The sequence below is a fragment of the Apus apus genome, chromosome 8 (genome assembly GCF_020740795.1).
Source record: "Apus apus isolate bApuApu2 chromosome 8, bApuApu2.pri.cur, whole genome shotgun sequence".
Lineage (NCBI taxonomy): Eukaryota > Metazoa > Chordata > Aves > Apodiformes > Apodidae > Apus > Apus apus.
In genome coordinates, this window is record NC_067289.1 from 3,385,644 (window position 1) to 3,402,002 (window position 16,359).

The window sequence follows — 16,359 nt, forward strand, 5'->3', positions numbered from 1 at the left end:
CACCTCAAACAGCTCTGAGGTATCTGATGGTCTCTCATTGCCATTGAAATCACTCCCTTCTTCAAATTCAAACTCATCTTCCATATTCATATCTACTGCTTCGGTTGAGTACCTGTCAGGGCTTGACTGAGAAGAGACTGTATTTTGCTGCAGGGCATCTGCAGTTAAGCCAGGAGACTCTGACACACACTTGGAAAAATCAGAGCCCTTTAACTCTAAACCACTGTACACGTATGTAAATGCCTCAGAACCCCCAGCAAAAAAGGACATTTCTGCTGGGTCATCATCAATGAATTCCTCTGACACCTGTAACTGTGAATTTGTCAATGTGAAACGAGGGGCACCCTGACTGCCATGCTGATGGTCTCGTTCAGCAAGGGAAACACCTGTGGTAAAGTCATCCTCATCATTGTCATTTTTACAAACAGCCACCCTGTTCTCCTTACTGCTTTTCTCTACATCTAGATCTAAACTGCAACCACTCTCAGAAACAGGACAAGCAGGGTTACAGTTTCCTGCAACACTACCAAACCCAACACCTTGGAGCATGGGAGATCCAGGCTGCTGCATCAGTTTCCTCCCCACTTCTTCTGCTGGTGCTGCAGTGTTTTTTTCTGGGATCCTTGTATATGGTGCTCGGGGGTCCAAAGAGGAAGGGCTGGTTTCTGCAAAGCTGGGCAGGACAGGAGTAGGAGTGGCCGATGAGTGAACTGAGTGGAAGGGGGCAGCTGCTGAGGCAGGAGACCCTGGGGTTCTCAAGCCCTCAGTGAATGGGACACTCTAAGAGGAAAAAAAAGTAGAAACAAAACACATAAAAAGGTTTTTTTAACACAGAAAAACAAAAGCAACATCCAGTTCCTGATGCAGAAGGATTATGCGCGCTTCAAAAGAACCCACTTTACAGCAGACAGTACATTGCACACAGAAACAGATCCAGCAACCCCAGTAAGAAGCAAAGTCTTTTTTTTCCTGAATTCTGGTAACTGGATGGAAAACTAAATCCCTGTATTTTATAGCCTCTGCTGAAAAAGCATCCACAAGAGAAAGTAACACAAAACAATGACAGTAAAATCCTGTGATCCTTAACCCCTTGCGCACTGATTGTAGAAGGCATTGATGCAATGAACATAAAGACTTTCACAGGAAGCAGTTAGATAGCACCTCAAGACAAATTAACCCTCTGAAATAATAACATACAAGAAAGCATGATATTTTCTTTTCAGTTAAACTGAACTCTGAAAAGGAAAACATTACTCACTTTATAGACTCCTTTAGCTACAACTACCAAAACTGACACCACTCATGAAAAGAATTAAAACCATGTAAAGATCAAACATGAAATGGATTCCAGACAAATGCTTCACTCAGATCACCTTTCCTTCACCATCCCTTGGTTGCCAGCTTCCCTGACTGCAATATCCAAGTGCTGCAGCACTGACCTGTTTCGGCACGTCGGTGTTCGAAGCGCGAGTGGATGCTCTGGCTTTGCTGTGCCTCCTGCAGAACAGAGAGCACCCTGTGAGCTCCCAAGGGAGCCTTCTCCCCTCCCTACTCAGCTGGCTCCAACTCTAGCAGCCAACAGAAGCATCTCAGGCTGGATTTTATCATGCTTTGTTAATAACTAGTTGAGCTTTTCAAAGTCGAAGGAGTCGCGAGTTAACGCAGGAGTAAGGAACATACAGAAAACAGAATAAAGCAAGATCCAGATCATTCACACCACTGCAGGACAAGTCAAGAACAACTTGGGGTAGAAGACTAGATTAAACAACACATTTAGTTTAACTTCTTCCTTTGCCATCAGTAAAAACATCTACAAGCCAATGGCTTCAAATACAGACTTGAGTTAATCTGTAACAATTTTACTAACAACTTGCCAATTCATTCAACCACATAATTGATGGGACAGAAAATTCTGTATGTTACACTCCAAAAAGTGGCATCTTGCATCATTCTTCTGGTTAGATTCTATGCCAATAAATTACTAGAAAATCAATCTGTCACATAGTCATTTACGAACACTGAAATACAGGAAGAAAGGGCACTGTGAATATATCAACTACAAAAGTATTTGTGCTTACCTTTCATATGGGGTTTTCTTCATCCCACTGTCCTTAATATAATCCACTAGTTGCTTCTGAGTTCGTCCACTGTGAACCCACAAAAACACAAACATTATGAAATGCAGTGGATGAGAATTACAAATGGAATGGCTTTAGAATACTTTGTCCTTTTGATCTCATTTTCTAAGACACAAGGAATTCAGCTTTAATAAATCTGTTATGTTTCCTCCTACCTGTATCTGAATGATGACCCTCTGGTGAAGAACACTGCTTTAGCCTTTGGCTTTGGCTGATCAAAGAGCCTAAAGAAGGTGTGATATTCAACACAGATTTTCCAGAAGTTTTTACATTCATCCCTACTTCCCAAAAGAAACTCCAACGTGTCTTGATATGGGCCCTGGGAACAAAACATAATAATCCACTTTAAGAAATATGGATTGTAAAGTAAGGAACATGAAAGAAGTTAAAATATTTAAGTGAAATAATAGCAATTATAACATTATTTTTCCTTAGAAGTTCTGATGCTTGTCTTACTTCCTGAGATTTAGAGGAGACTGGATAACACTGTGGATGTTGGAATACAATGAAATAATGAAATTTCACATGAAATTTGAGGTTCTCTTTGTAAGACACACTACTATACATGCAGACAGTGTGTCCTGCTTCAGGTTTCCTTGGCACACATAACCACAGTATGTCCAAACACCCTTTTCCCTCATTTTAATACAACCCTATGTTGAACATAATCTAGTTAACCAGTGTGGAAGCACCAACAACTTTGACAACACCTGCAATCAAAAACATCTACTGTTAAATTAGCCAAGCATGAAAAATAATACTTCTGCTCTACAGATGTACAGAAAAGATAAGGCTGTATCAAAACTAATCACACAGTCCTTAAAATTAAGCTCCAACAATATAATCTCACCCATCTGTTATTTCCTGAGGTGTATCAGGTTTGAATGAAGGGACTCTACTAGATTTTTCCTAACACACTTTGACCTAAACAACAGAGATTTACTATTTCAGTGCTTAAGTTGTTTTAGTTCATTTTGACCATAATGGATCAGTGTTGACTGTTAACCTCCTTTTTTATCCAAGGTAAATATTAAATTAAATAATCATAGAATGGTTAAGGTTGGAAGGGACCTTAAAGATCATCAGGTTCCAACCTCCCTGCCATGAGCAGGGACACCTCCCACCAGACCAGGCTGCACAAGCCTCATCCAACCTGGCCTTAAACACCTCCAGGGAGGGGGCAGCCACAACCTCCCTGGGCAACCTGTTCCAGTGCCTTCCTACCCTCACGATGAAGAATTTCTTCCTGATTTTCCCTGAGGGAAAATTCTTCCCCCAGTCTGTATTTACGCCTGGGGTTGTGTAACTTTTTCAGAATACAAGTACTGAGACAAAAATACTTGGGTTTTTTGTTTGGGGTTTTTTTTTCCCTATCTTACAGTACACATGAGCATGCCTATGTCAAAGATAAGCTGAGGCTGATGCACAGAACCTAAAAATCTAAGACAACAGACATGGGGTGAGAAAGGAAAGACTGTTACCTGCATGATGAATCCAAGCCTACCCCACTGAAGCGGTTTTAAAGAATTACAAACTCTAGAATTTTTCACAACAAAGGTGTTTTTTTTTCAACACTGACCAGCCTATTACTATATTAAAACTTACACAGACCTCTGGGTGAAGTTTAATAAGGAATCTTTTCCTCTTGAAGCTCAGTTTACGGACCTTCGACCAGTTGAAGGTGTTGATTTTCGTATTACCCTGAATTAAAATAACAGAAGTTGGCAAAAGTTTCAGCAGTAAGAGCAGCAAACAAAATTCTGTTGTGGGCGTATAGACATCTGCAAGGGCACACACACACCACCCCACAGCCCATTCTGTTGGATTTTTATTCCTGGTGGCAATATTCCCTTAAACAATTGTATCTTTCAGTACAGGGATAGCTACAAGTGTTCAGTGTTTCTGTGTCTCTGTGCAGACAGTAGAAAACTGAATGAAAATCTAGAAAACTGATGGGAAAGGAACATTCCAACTCCATCAATATTCAGGATACGTTATGGCCTGAGAAAGATGAGGATTATCATTTTATTTAATGTGCTTTCCTTTTCCTCTGCACAGAACTTTAGACACACTCCTCCAAGCTCACTTTTCCAATTGGGCAGTACAACATACTGAGGAGTACTTGCCACACATGCTAGGAATCCTGCCAAGCAGTCTTGCTCATAAACCCTGCTTATTTGGCTAAAACTGGGCTAAAACCAGGCTCTGCCTTCACCCGGCTGCCCTATATCTGCCCTCCTTTCCCCATCCCACTGACTCCCAAAGCCTTCCCAAAAGGAAGGACCCTGTCAGCACTCACTGCTGCAGCAATTCTCCTGTCGCCCTCACAACAGCAAAGGGATATGAAAAATGGTACTTCAAGAGAAAAACCCAAATGAGCTGAAATGATGGAAACTTCAGGGGCTGAGAGGTCACTTAGGAGGACAAAGGAATTACAGGACTGCAGGGGCTGATGAACCTCCAAAGAGAAGCTGCCCCACTGTAACAAAATATCAGGTAAGACACAAAATGAATGGAAAATGAGTGTCCAAACGGAAATAGGTTGGACACCTACACCTGTGTTTTGAGGGGGATGGGGGAATAATCTGATCACATTCATGAACAGAACTCTGATCACTGAGTCACTTACTTAATACAACAAAAGTAGTAGTTCTGATTGCTCCCATGACTTCCAATGAAACAGCACTTCTATACACTAAAGCAACATCATCCCAGCAAAAATACACTGCAACACTAAAACAATGGAAACTGTCCCCAAAAAATTCAGGATTCCAGGCCTGTACCAAACAAACTGATGATCCATAACTTTCAAACAGACAACAAAAACCCTTCTACTTCATTGTCACTGTTGGTTTTGATGCTCTTCTTTCTGCACCAACAAGGTGAAACTGCACCAAATTGCATTTTGGGGGCTTAAATGACATTCCCTTAACCACAAAAAAATGTGCCAAGCTTTAAAATCATCACAGACACCTAAAGTTAAAAGGATAGACTTAGTCCCAAGACGTGCTCATGGACAGACACCTACCCAGTCCCCTACCCCCACCTTACCTGAAATACCAGCACACCCATGTGTGAAACAGCTAGATTAATTTTGGTGCCCTCACGGTCAGATGCAAGGTGGAATCTGATGCCATACATCTCCAGCTTCCGAGCAATTTCAAGAACTTGGAAGTCAGATTCTGCAGGAGTTTGACCCCTATAGCGAGGACGAGAAAGAAATTTTTAAGAAAAGAAAATTTTAAGAGCAATCTGATTCTACAATATTGCCACCATGGCTAAGACACTTAACTCAGGCACTAATTGTAAATTCTCTATCTCTTCTAGTTGGGCAGTTTCACTCCAATTTAAGTATTACACTGAAAGTTGTGTAGTAGGAGCAATATGCAATGGCAGATGACCAAGACTGAAACACTGGAACAAGTTTCACAGTTTTTTCAGTTTAGAAACAATAAAGTTGAACACATCAGAATTCAATCCACAATGCTCCTTCCTCTGCTTGTTTTTATATGTGTTAGATTAGAATCATCGAGCCATTAAGGTTGGAAAAGACCTCTAAGATCATCAAGTTCAACTGTCAACCCAACATCACAATGACAACTAAACCATGTCCTTAAGTGCTACGTCCACATGTTTTTTTAACAATTCCAGGGATGGTGACTCCACCACTTCCCTGGGCAGCCTGTTCCAATGCCCAACCACTCCTTCAGTATAGAAATTTTTTCTAACATCCAACCTAAACCTCCCCTGGTGCAACTTGAGGCCATTTCCCCTTGTCCTGTCACTGGTTACATGGGAGAAGAGACTCACACCCTCCTCCCCCTCACTCCAACCTCCTTTCAGGCAGCTGTAGAGAGCAACAAGGTCTCCCCTCAAACTCTTCTTCCCTAGACTAAACAAAGGAGATCAGGTTGGTCAAGCAGGATCTTTCATGAACCCATGCTGGGGCTGATCTCCTGGCTGTCCTGTGTATGCCGCGTGAGTGCACCTGAACTGCTCCATAATCACCCTCAGTACTGAGGTGAGGCTGACAGGCCTGGAGGCCCCCAGATCCTCCACAAAGCCCAAGCAAGCAATACAGACTACTACAGACTCTGGCGTGCACCAGTCACAGACTCAGCCTTGATTTCCTTCTTCACAAGTTTGCTGAAGGCAAACAACTGACATTTTGTTTTCCTGTATCTTTTTTTTTTTTCCCTTCCCCCCCACTCTTCTCCACGAGGGGGAGTTCACTCTGCTGTAGTGCAATTTTTGACTGCTTCTCAAGATCAGGAGGGGTGTCCATAGACCATGTGTCCAGGCTCATCAGAAGAGTCAGTGGAGGGAAGAGGGAGCACCCATGGAGCAGGAGAGGTGCCTGAAACACCTCCTGCCCAGGTCACAGAAGGCACTGCAGAGCTCTTGTGCCACCAAGCATGTGAAGGCCAAAATACAGATCAGCATGTGTCATTTCAAAAGCCCTGAAATGATCTAGTGAAGCACCAGTACTTGTATTGATGAGATCTTTTCCCTAAAAGTCTAAACTGTCCCTATCAGTTCAGAAGTCCTGACAGAGGGCCTAGGATACTCCAAGAACAAGCAAATGCTGTCATGAAAATATAGGAGTTCTTGCTACTGATCCTGCCCCAATTATGCTGTGAAGTAACAAAAAGTCTTTATTACAAAACCAAGCCTGTCACATGAGGCAGTGTCTGAACTAAAAACTTGCTCCAAGACTGCACTACTGCCCAATTTTAGGCACAAACAGAATCACAGAATCACAGAATGGTTAAAGTTGGAAAGGACCTTAAGGATCATCAGGTTCCAACCCCCCTGCACAGGCAGGGACACCTCATGCTAGACCAGGCTGCACAAGCCTCATCCAACCTGGCCTTGAACACTTCCAGGGAGGGGGCATCCACAACCTCCCTAGGAAACCTATTCCAGCACCTTACTGCCCTCATGGTGAAGAATTTCTTCCTGATGTCTAACCTAAATCTACCCTTTTTCAATTTGAAACCATTAAAATACAGCCCAGGAGAATTAGCTAAGGCAGGCAACCCTTCTCCTGTGCTAGCTCCATGGAAACACAAGCAGCACAGGACCTGCTGGAGCACTAGGAGTGGTGATCCTGCTTCAGTCACAGCTGCATGACTCCTGCATCCCTAATGAAAATGATTAAAAATAATAAATAGTGTGTTACTTCCAAGCAAGTGCCACATGAGCCCCCTACACTAATGCAGTGATTGAATTGTTCCTGCAAGGTCCAAGTTCACTAGTACAAATGTGATGGCACATGGAAGATACAGGGGATAAAAAGTCACTATTACTCTATTTACAACCAACTAGTACTGAAACCAGATACAAATTAATGCACAAAGACAATTTTTTTAAAATCCTCTTTTGGAGGAAATGGCTTCCCTTCCATAAATCTGTATTCCATTTCATTAAAACAGATGAAAAACTATTTGTAGCGTCATCTATTTTAATGTATTGTGTAGTGCCAACCACAACATGGGTACTAAAGGAATTCTCCAGCTACCCTGACTTGCCTTTCTGGGCATGCTCCTTAAAAATTCCTCCTCCTACCTACCTGTAGTCATGTCTTTGATTAAACAACTTTTTTCTTTTTGCTCCATATAGATTTCTTTCAAATATAAATGGAGAAAATTAAGGTGAATGATGACTACATTTGAATTTATCAGAAACAGGGATGACAGCTAAACATATTAACTGCATGTCTCTACAATCCAGAAATCATGAAACTTGTCTAGTATGTTAACACTGCAAAAATGGAGGTTGTTAGAAGAAACAATGCTTCTTTGATTCTCAGTAAAATGATCCTTAGACTTAAAACACACACACACACACAAAAATGCACTGAGAAAGGAAGCCTGAATGCACAGACACTTAATGACAGGATTTCAGCACTATTCTATTGCCTTATTCATTCTGGAGGGGAAGAAAAAAAAATAAATCTAAAACATTACAACAGGAAATCCAAAATTTATTTTGCCAGCTGCAGAAAGCAGGGATTTGGTGAAGTTCCTTACTTCACAAGTTCAGCCCATGTTCCAACCTTACCCAAACGTCAGGATTATAAGGCAGTGTATGTATAAAGGGATTGTAAGGAGCACACAGGATGAAAAATCTGATTTCAAATGGAAAAAGAAATGCCAAACTTGACAGAGTCTTGTAGTTGCATTTCTACCAGTGTTACCATCGCAGGTACTAGCTATGTCTAACAGCTTAAACTGGTAAAGCAGATTTCTCTTCCCTTACTGAAAAGAGTAATGCTGGAATTCATGTTTTTACACTGGCTTTAGGTGTTGCCAGCACTTCTGCCACAGATGCCTTAACTGTGTTAAAATAGCTGAAGTACCATGGTTCCTGGTTATTAAACACACACATGGCCAAAGATCATAAATACTCTTTTTGGCCACAGCTTCCTGAATTACACTCTAATAGCACTCTAAGAACTCCCACCCACACCAAATCTTGCTATAATTCTTCTGAATAGAGAGACAGTAAGAATGAAAGTGGTGCTTTGGTTTTTAAAGAGGATGTTCAGGATGCTATGGTTGCTGGGTTTTGGAAAAGAGGGTTGGGAAGGGAAACAAAGATTCTGATAAAATGGCAACTAGAACATTTGAGCTAAATAGTAGTAAAAATTCTTCACAAACAGCCTAGTGTAACTGATTCAGAACCACTGGCAGTTATTTTACATTCCATTAGCTATGATCCAAAGCCCAGCACATCTCAGGAAAAATGAAAATAATAATTTTAAGAGTATTGACATGCACACAACCTGCCTGAACCTACCAAAGCAGAAAGAGCCTGGAGTGGGGAAAGCCCAGAGCAACACTGGGCACCCCAAATGGTTACTGATGAGCAGCAGCTTCAGAGGAACTGCCCTCAGATGTCTGCTGCAGACCAAGCTGCACAGGCCAGCCTGAAAACAATCTGGTCTAATTTTGTTCATCCACTAAGGAGATAAATCTACTTAATCTTCCCCAGGTCAGTGGACAACAGACTATCTATTAAAGTACTTTCCAGCAAAAAATGCCATCAAGGCATTAAGTTTTCACATCAAGTTGCCTTACAAACATCCCTCTAGACAAATACTGGCAGAGTGTTACACCAGTCACATGGCAATCAATTGAAAATAAATGCTGTTAAATGTTAGGTGATTTACAGAGTATTTAAAATCAATGATTAATATAGAATTCTAAAGATGAAGTGTCAAAACAAATGCACGTCCAGAAATTGTTTAGACTTTGTAGCAATGTAAAGCTACAGTTTTTCTCATTTACAAACAATGTAAGGAATGGGCAACTAAGCTAACAAGTTGTGACAGGACACAAAGACTAACAGCAAATGTAAATATAAACCAATCAAATCTTCAGTTTCTCTCCTGATTTATGTACGTTCACACAAAACAAAAAATAGCCACATGAACACAAGCAAATTATGTTATGTTTAACTCTGGACTACACTTATCCCACAGCAAGTATTCTACTCATGCTGCTTGCAGGAAGGCATTTTGAGTGTCTGAGGTGCTGGGATTTAACTGCACCCCCACCAATACACTGTCTTCAAAATACAAACTTTTAAAAAATAAACTATTAAAATAAAACAAGTGAAGTTAATTCAGGTTCTGGCTGAAGCAACAAAGTAATGTGCTAGACCAAAAAAATCAGCTCATCCTTTTTACTGCATTTGCAGGGTTAAATCTAAAACCCATACTTGAGAAAGCAAAGCTTTGTAAAAGTGAAATGAAAAATAATTGATATTTAATAGAAAACAAGTGTTCAGTTCCCATCTTTCTGAATACAATATTTTCAATATATTTTCTCTTATTTTCTCAGTGATACTAACACTCTGTGCTTAAAAGCCTAAAAGAATGAAGCTGTGGCAAATATAGATCCCACCCTGCAAACCCTGATCTTTCAACCTTCCCTGATTTCACAACAGAGCCTCCCTGTAGGCTGACTTCTCTTTCATGAGAACCATGTCAACTGCCTGCTCCAAATCTTCTTACTTATCAAAATATTTCACACTGCACTCAGAGTAGATCTTCACCTTTCAAGACCAGCCAGATCAGACCATAAAACACACAACCTTTTGTACACTGAACGTGCACAGCAGAGAAGTAGGCAATCCAAATAATAAAGCACTCATTTCTACACCTGATGACTGTGTATTGGAATTCATGTTATATTTGTGGCAAATAGTTTCTTTGTCCCTAAAAAACCTTACTTACTTCAAAAGCATTCCAGCTGTAAAAGAAAGTATTGCATAAGTTCTGGTGAAAGTTATTCCTCTTCCATTCCCTGCATCTTTCTCCATTTTCTTTATGCTTAATTAGTATAGAATGAGTCCCAATGCAATTGATTTCTAATTAGACAAAAGCAAGACCTATGTATTTCATGGCAAGTTGAACTTAAACTTTGTAGATTGGAAATTCTGGAGAACAATTTTGCCTAAAACCATTATTACAAGCTTTTGAGAGCTTTCTTTTTTTAATATGTTATTAAAGGTACTCTAAAAAATAATCACTTGAGGAAAACTACTGCCCAACAACTGTCCTAACTATGCAACTATTGCTACATCCAACTTTTCCTGTTAGAGGCAAATGGTGTTTAACTTATATAATCTTAACATCACCCTCTTGTGCAGTGTACTTAACCTCCACCAAGCAAGTTCATCTGCTCCCCAGGAATATATATCAGGGTAGACATTCAGCCTCACTTACACATGCTTCCTGTGGAACTCCAGAATCTTTCCTTCAATCCTTTCCTGGTTTGGCAAATACTGGTTTGTTTTAAGGTGTTCTCGGTCCTCTGATTCATCAAAATCCCCTATTTCAGCTATTAAAGAAAATAAAACAATGTTAGAATAAGAAGCAACAATAGAAGAGGAACAATGACAGAAAAACTTGGTAAGGAATTAGAGAGACTCCAAGAGCCAGAACTTATTTTCTTTAAGTCCTTCAAATTTGTGCATTACACTTTGTATCCAGCTTCATTTCACAAAACTCACACCTATCCCAAGCAGACTTCCTGGGGATTATAGCAGTATTTTAACATCATTTGGAAAATTTAAACACCTTTATGGTCAAATATGTGAAGTGAGTCACCATGAGGTGGTCTAAACATTTCTTCCTTACAGATACCTCACACCAAGCCAGCATATTTCCATTTAATTTTCCTAAATATATGTGAAATAGTTATGGAGAAGCCTACCTGGGAACAGGGCAAATTCAATTTTAGGAATTGTCCAAATATCAATATACAATAAAAAAAGAAAGCAGTGTTATGTGACTATAAATACCCACAGCACCTATATTTGCTATCAACTGCTGTCAGAGAAAGGAGAGTGGACTAAGTGAACTGTGTTAAACATAATTTTATTCATTCTCACTTTTAATTTTCTAGTAGAACAGGAGCAAGAGCAGTCTCTGAGATTTGCTGACCAGCTCCACACTGGAAAATCATAAGCACATTTTAGCTGTGTCACTCACTCATGACACACACACAATGGATTTGCCCTTCCAATAAAATCACCATAACAAATATTATTATAATTGCATTATTATATTACAATGCAGAATTATATAACTAGTAGCTATTTAGCAGTGCACTAGGGAAGAGACATCATTTAAGAGCTTTTGTTTCAAGTCAGTAAGGAGGCACAAAAACCCATTTCTGCAGCTCAGGTTACAGAACTGTAAACACTATCACTTGGGTGCTAATAAAGCTGATCTGATGTCTGAACCCATCCAAGTTTGCTCCTCTTAAAGGCCACGTTTTTAGGTCTTCAGGTGAGTACAAGCTGAGCAGCAACAGGGAGAGCTTTCAAATCAATTGCTTTCCACTTCCATTTGCAATCCCTACAAGGAGGAAAGCTGCTGACAACCCTTCTGGCATGTTTATTTCAGCCCAGTCTCTATACATCTATCTCCCTCAGCTGCAGGGAAATTGAGAAGTGAAACCAAGGAAGCAAGCGGTTGTAGGGCAGACAGCTGGATTTTATGATCTTGAAGGTCTTTTCCAACCTTGATGATTCTACAATTCTGTAAGCATGGAGGCAGACAAAAGCAGCTGTCTGGGAGATGAGTTCTAGTGACCTAGTTTGCAGAGCCAGGGAAAGCAGACAAGATGCAAGGGGTTTGGTTTCGTGCAATCTCCACAAAGCCAAAGCCACCTTCTACCTAAGCACCAGCTGTTCCTCACCACAGCTAGCCCTGATGATAATCCCAGTCTTCAAAATCAATGGGTTTACTGCTTGTACAGAAGGAAATACTGCAAGATCCAAAATGCTTTTGCTTACCAAAAGCTTCTGTAGGCTTAACTCAGGTGAGCAATGGCAACACCACCCCATGTCACCACAACTGAAATACTCACATTGCAGGAGGTGAGAGACCAGAAGAGCAGCTGTATTGTCACTGCAGGTCAGTCGTTCCTCTGCCAAGTCTCTCTTGATTTGCAAAGCAAACAGGTACCTGGGAGAGTGACAAGTGTTAGAGTTAGCACTACTCCCTTGTGAAAGGGGAGCAGGGTTTTATAAAACCTGCATGCCCTAATTCCTCCCTTCTCCAAAAATACAATAACATGGAAGCCTTGCTACCAAGGATGGTCAAATCAAAAGAAATAACCTGTTGCCATTTTTGTGGTTTACTGTGCAATTTATCAGCATGATTCTAGAACTGAACACACAGGGACAATGATGCAGAAGGAAATCCACATTTTTAATAAGTTTGATTTGCAAAGTAACAGCTGCTGTAGTTTTTAGCTGAAAAGCACTCTAATGAACATTTCAAGTGATTTTATCTATTAGAAAAAAAAAGATAGAACATTGATTGTAATATCTTACTAGAAAAAATAGTGAGCATTTCTGCTAGCACTCAATTCATTTAACTCAGTGCCTGTTTTTTCCAGGACTATCAAGTTAACAGCCTGCAAAGACAGTAACAAAGTCAATTTCCTTTTCTTATACATCCGTACTCATTTAACTAAAGTATTTTCCAACCAGTTCTTAAAGAAGAAAAATATTTTAACCATTTTGTATAAGTAATAAATTGCCTGCAAAACACACAAGGATAGAAGAAAAACGTAGCAGCCTTGGAAGTGTTGCGATAAGGAGTGATTTGGTAAAAAAAAAATTTAATATATTTTTATTAATATAATGCTGGCAAGTCTTTTGTGCTTTCCTGTTTACTTGAGAGAAGGTACAATAAGGACTCCAGTAAGCAGCCAACAACTTATTCCTATAAACCTCTAAACTGGCAGACTGATCAATATTTTTTACTGAATTACATCCTGAAAGGGACCAGTATTTTAAAAAATAAATAATTAAATTTGAAAATACTATGTATCACATATTCTTCCTCATATTCTTGAGGCAAAAAGGTAGTAAGAGGCATAAATTTTGAATGTGAGATTGTTATTTTTGAAGTACTGTAAGTTTGTATTAGAGACTTTTATCAAGTATGCTGGTTTTTGCATATCTGGCTGAGCTATCTTGGTTTCTTCAATACACCCACAATAAAGTGTACATATCATTAATAGCATTACGAAATACCTAGAGCTATAAGCACAGACCAGAATTCTACAATAAGTACTCCATAAATAGACAAAAACAGTACAGCATGTTTCCTACTTGTAGAATACTAGTGTGGACTTCAGAAGTGTAAATGATAAATAATTTCTTAAAATAGGTATCAATTAGAAACACAACTATTTATACAGGTACTGTTTATGAGTATTTCCTCTATATCCAGTCTCTTGACACTGTGATGTTTGGCAAGCCCTTATCCCTGCATTGTTTGTTGTTTTGAAAAATACTGTCTCTGATAAGGTTCATCTGCCAACACGTGTCTAAGACTGTGATGCCTCTTTTACTCATTTTCAATGTAATTATGTTTGAATAAAGATGCAATGTCCTCATACTCTTCCTTATGTTTCAGGAGGCAACACAAACCACGCTCTTCAAATAATCCTTTACCTTGTATATTCCTCTTGCAACTGACCCGGGTCTGGAGGGAAAAACTTCACAGCTAGACGAAGCATTGTTGTCTTTGGTCCTGCAAGAAAAGTTGGGTCATTTCACAAAAAACTCTCTTTTATAATAAGCACGTGCATATGTTGCTTTCCAACATGCACAGAAATACAATGCACATGAAGATGATCCAGCTTTCAGCTTGCCAGCTAAGCACAGCAGATCTGTGGGGTACAGATTGTCCATGTCAATGGAGTAACAGCAGATAGTTTTCTGAGGAACTTTCTATACAACTTCCAAAGTAAGTCTGCAGTTCAAATGCTGTAAAAATAGTTGTATGAAACATGAAAACTGTCATACCCCAAAGCAACTCCTCGACTGCCTACAAAAGCATTGCAGGTGACCCAGTGAGAGGTTCTCAGAAGGGTAAGAAGGTGGAGACACATCCCACAAGCTCTCTCAACACCAACCACCACTGTCAGAGCTGTGGGACTGAATTCCTGAGACCAGCTGGACTAAGCTGGCTCCCTTGTGGAGTGTGTTTGCAGCCTGTCCCAGCTTGCTCATTAATACCCATTTCTTCCTATTTTAATACTGTTCTTGTCAATCTCTGCAACAGGGAGAAAACTAAATATATATATATATACACACACACACCCCCTTCTTCTATAGCTCGTTTGGATCTTCTGCTTGAAAAACAGTGTTGGAAAAAGTTTTAAAATCTAGCTAGAATTGGTTATTTCTTGTTTTCTGGCAATCAGCTTAGACAGAATAGTAACTAAAAACTCCCTCCCAGGACTCATTTTCAACATTTTTCAATTAAGATCTCGGAAGGAGTAGGAATTCACCACACCCTCCTGATCTTGTTCTTCCACAAAGACTTTACAATCAGAAACAGAAAATAAGTAAACAGCTTAACCCTCTTCTAAGGGGAAAAAAAGTTTGATCTAATCTTTCAACATCAGAAGAACTACCATGCTGTATTCCTCAATGCTTTTTAGCCTTTAGAGTCAATCTTGTATTACTTTTTCAGAGCAGCATAAAGCAAAGATAGCAACACTACTGCAATATCCTCTTGGCCAAAAAGCAAAATCAAACATCACGAGCCAAGCAAAGAGGACTCTGGAGCTGCAGCCACACACCAGGCGGGAGATTGCTACCTCTGTTCTCCAAGTGAAATTGCTCCCAAGCACATTGGAGAGAGTTTTTGAGAATTACATGGGAGTATCCACCCTGCTGAAACTCCCTGCCTGTCAGCAGGCTCTGAGTGCAGCTTTTTGCAGCACTTCTGAAAGGTGTATGAGCTCTCAGACAGGCTCCCAAGACTGCAGATGCTACCTCCTCCCATACAATGGGTGCAATAAACCAGAATACTCCTCCTTCTTTCCACCATCAGACAACACAACTTAAAAAAAGCTCACAAAAAAGCCTTATTTCATTTAAACATAATGCCAGCTGACCCAATCTATATAAATATTTATCACAGAGAAAGAATCATACCTTCAGTAAGTTTCCATTCTACCCACCACATACTACATATTAAAAACATCAGGTTTGCATGCCCCAACAGGAACCACTATCACCCCTATCCACATACAATTTTCAGGGAAGCATAACCAGTAAATCAAGTAGTAATTGTGAAAGCAACCCACAATAAGGCAGATGCAAATTAAGGAAAACTTCCTTTTTTTAAAAACTACTTACTCCGTACTTGTTTAATGACAGGTTTCATAGGTTCCAGCCAAATCTGAAATGAAAGGGAAAAAATTACAAACTGACATTCACATTTGAATACAATATGAAAACATCAAAAGGAAATTCAAATTAAGCAGTAATTTATGAGTATGCACTTCTACCTTTCTGCAGCAATGCAGTAACTCCTTGCTTTCAAACAAAGGTACTTAGCTACTTGAATTGCCATTTATCATGTATTAATAGAAAAAACACTGATCTGTGCTTAAAGCTCATCTGGACTGAAGAGCAGCCAGAGCACACCACCACTGCTGAGAAGACCTAAATCAGGCCAAAACATCCAACCACAGACAGGAGCCAGGCTACAGAATTACAGAAGGTCTAGAGAACACGACAGTAAACTGTTTTTTCACTTCCATGCTTGGGCCATCTCTCTTCCCTTCCTACCTAAGGATTTTTGCTCAATATTAATTTCCCACAAATTTTTCTCTTTAGGCAAGCACATTTTTAAAGGCAGACTATGATAGTTTTAGTAAAAGGAGTATCAATA

General features: G+C 39.9%; 1 protein-coding gene across 7 annotated transcripts in view; it reads right to left on the reverse strand.

The window, feature by feature from the left end:
• FARP2 (FERM, ARH/RhoGEF and pleckstrin domain protein 2) overlaps positions 1–16,359 on the reverse strand; it is a 62,561-nt gene that overhangs the window by 26,061 nt on the left and 20,141 nt on the right. For 6 of the 7 annotated variants that reach the window (XM_051627015.1, XM_051627014.1, XM_051627013.1 and 3 more), the window contains exons 4-13: positions 15,822–15,864; positions 14,124–14,202; positions 12,524–12,621; positions 10,873–10,987; positions 5,190–5,337; positions 3,750–3,839; positions 2,294–2,457; positions 2,079–2,147; positions 1,440–1,497; positions 528–780 (exon numbers count right to left, since the gene is read on the reverse strand). In XM_051627015.1, coding sequence (XP_051482975.1) covers positions 528–780; positions 1,440–1,497; positions 2,079–2,147; positions 2,294–2,457; positions 3,750–3,839; positions 5,190–5,337; positions 10,873–10,987; positions 12,524–12,621; positions 14,124–14,202; positions 15,822–15,864 — 1,117 coding nt within the window. The remainder of the gene's footprint in view (positions 1–527; positions 781–1,439; positions 1,498–2,078; positions 2,148–2,293; positions 2,458–3,749; positions 3,840–5,189; positions 5,338–10,872; positions 10,988–12,523; positions 12,622–14,123; positions 14,203–15,821; positions 15,865–16,359) is intronic. The other variant, XM_051627012.1, reaches the window with a different exon arrangement.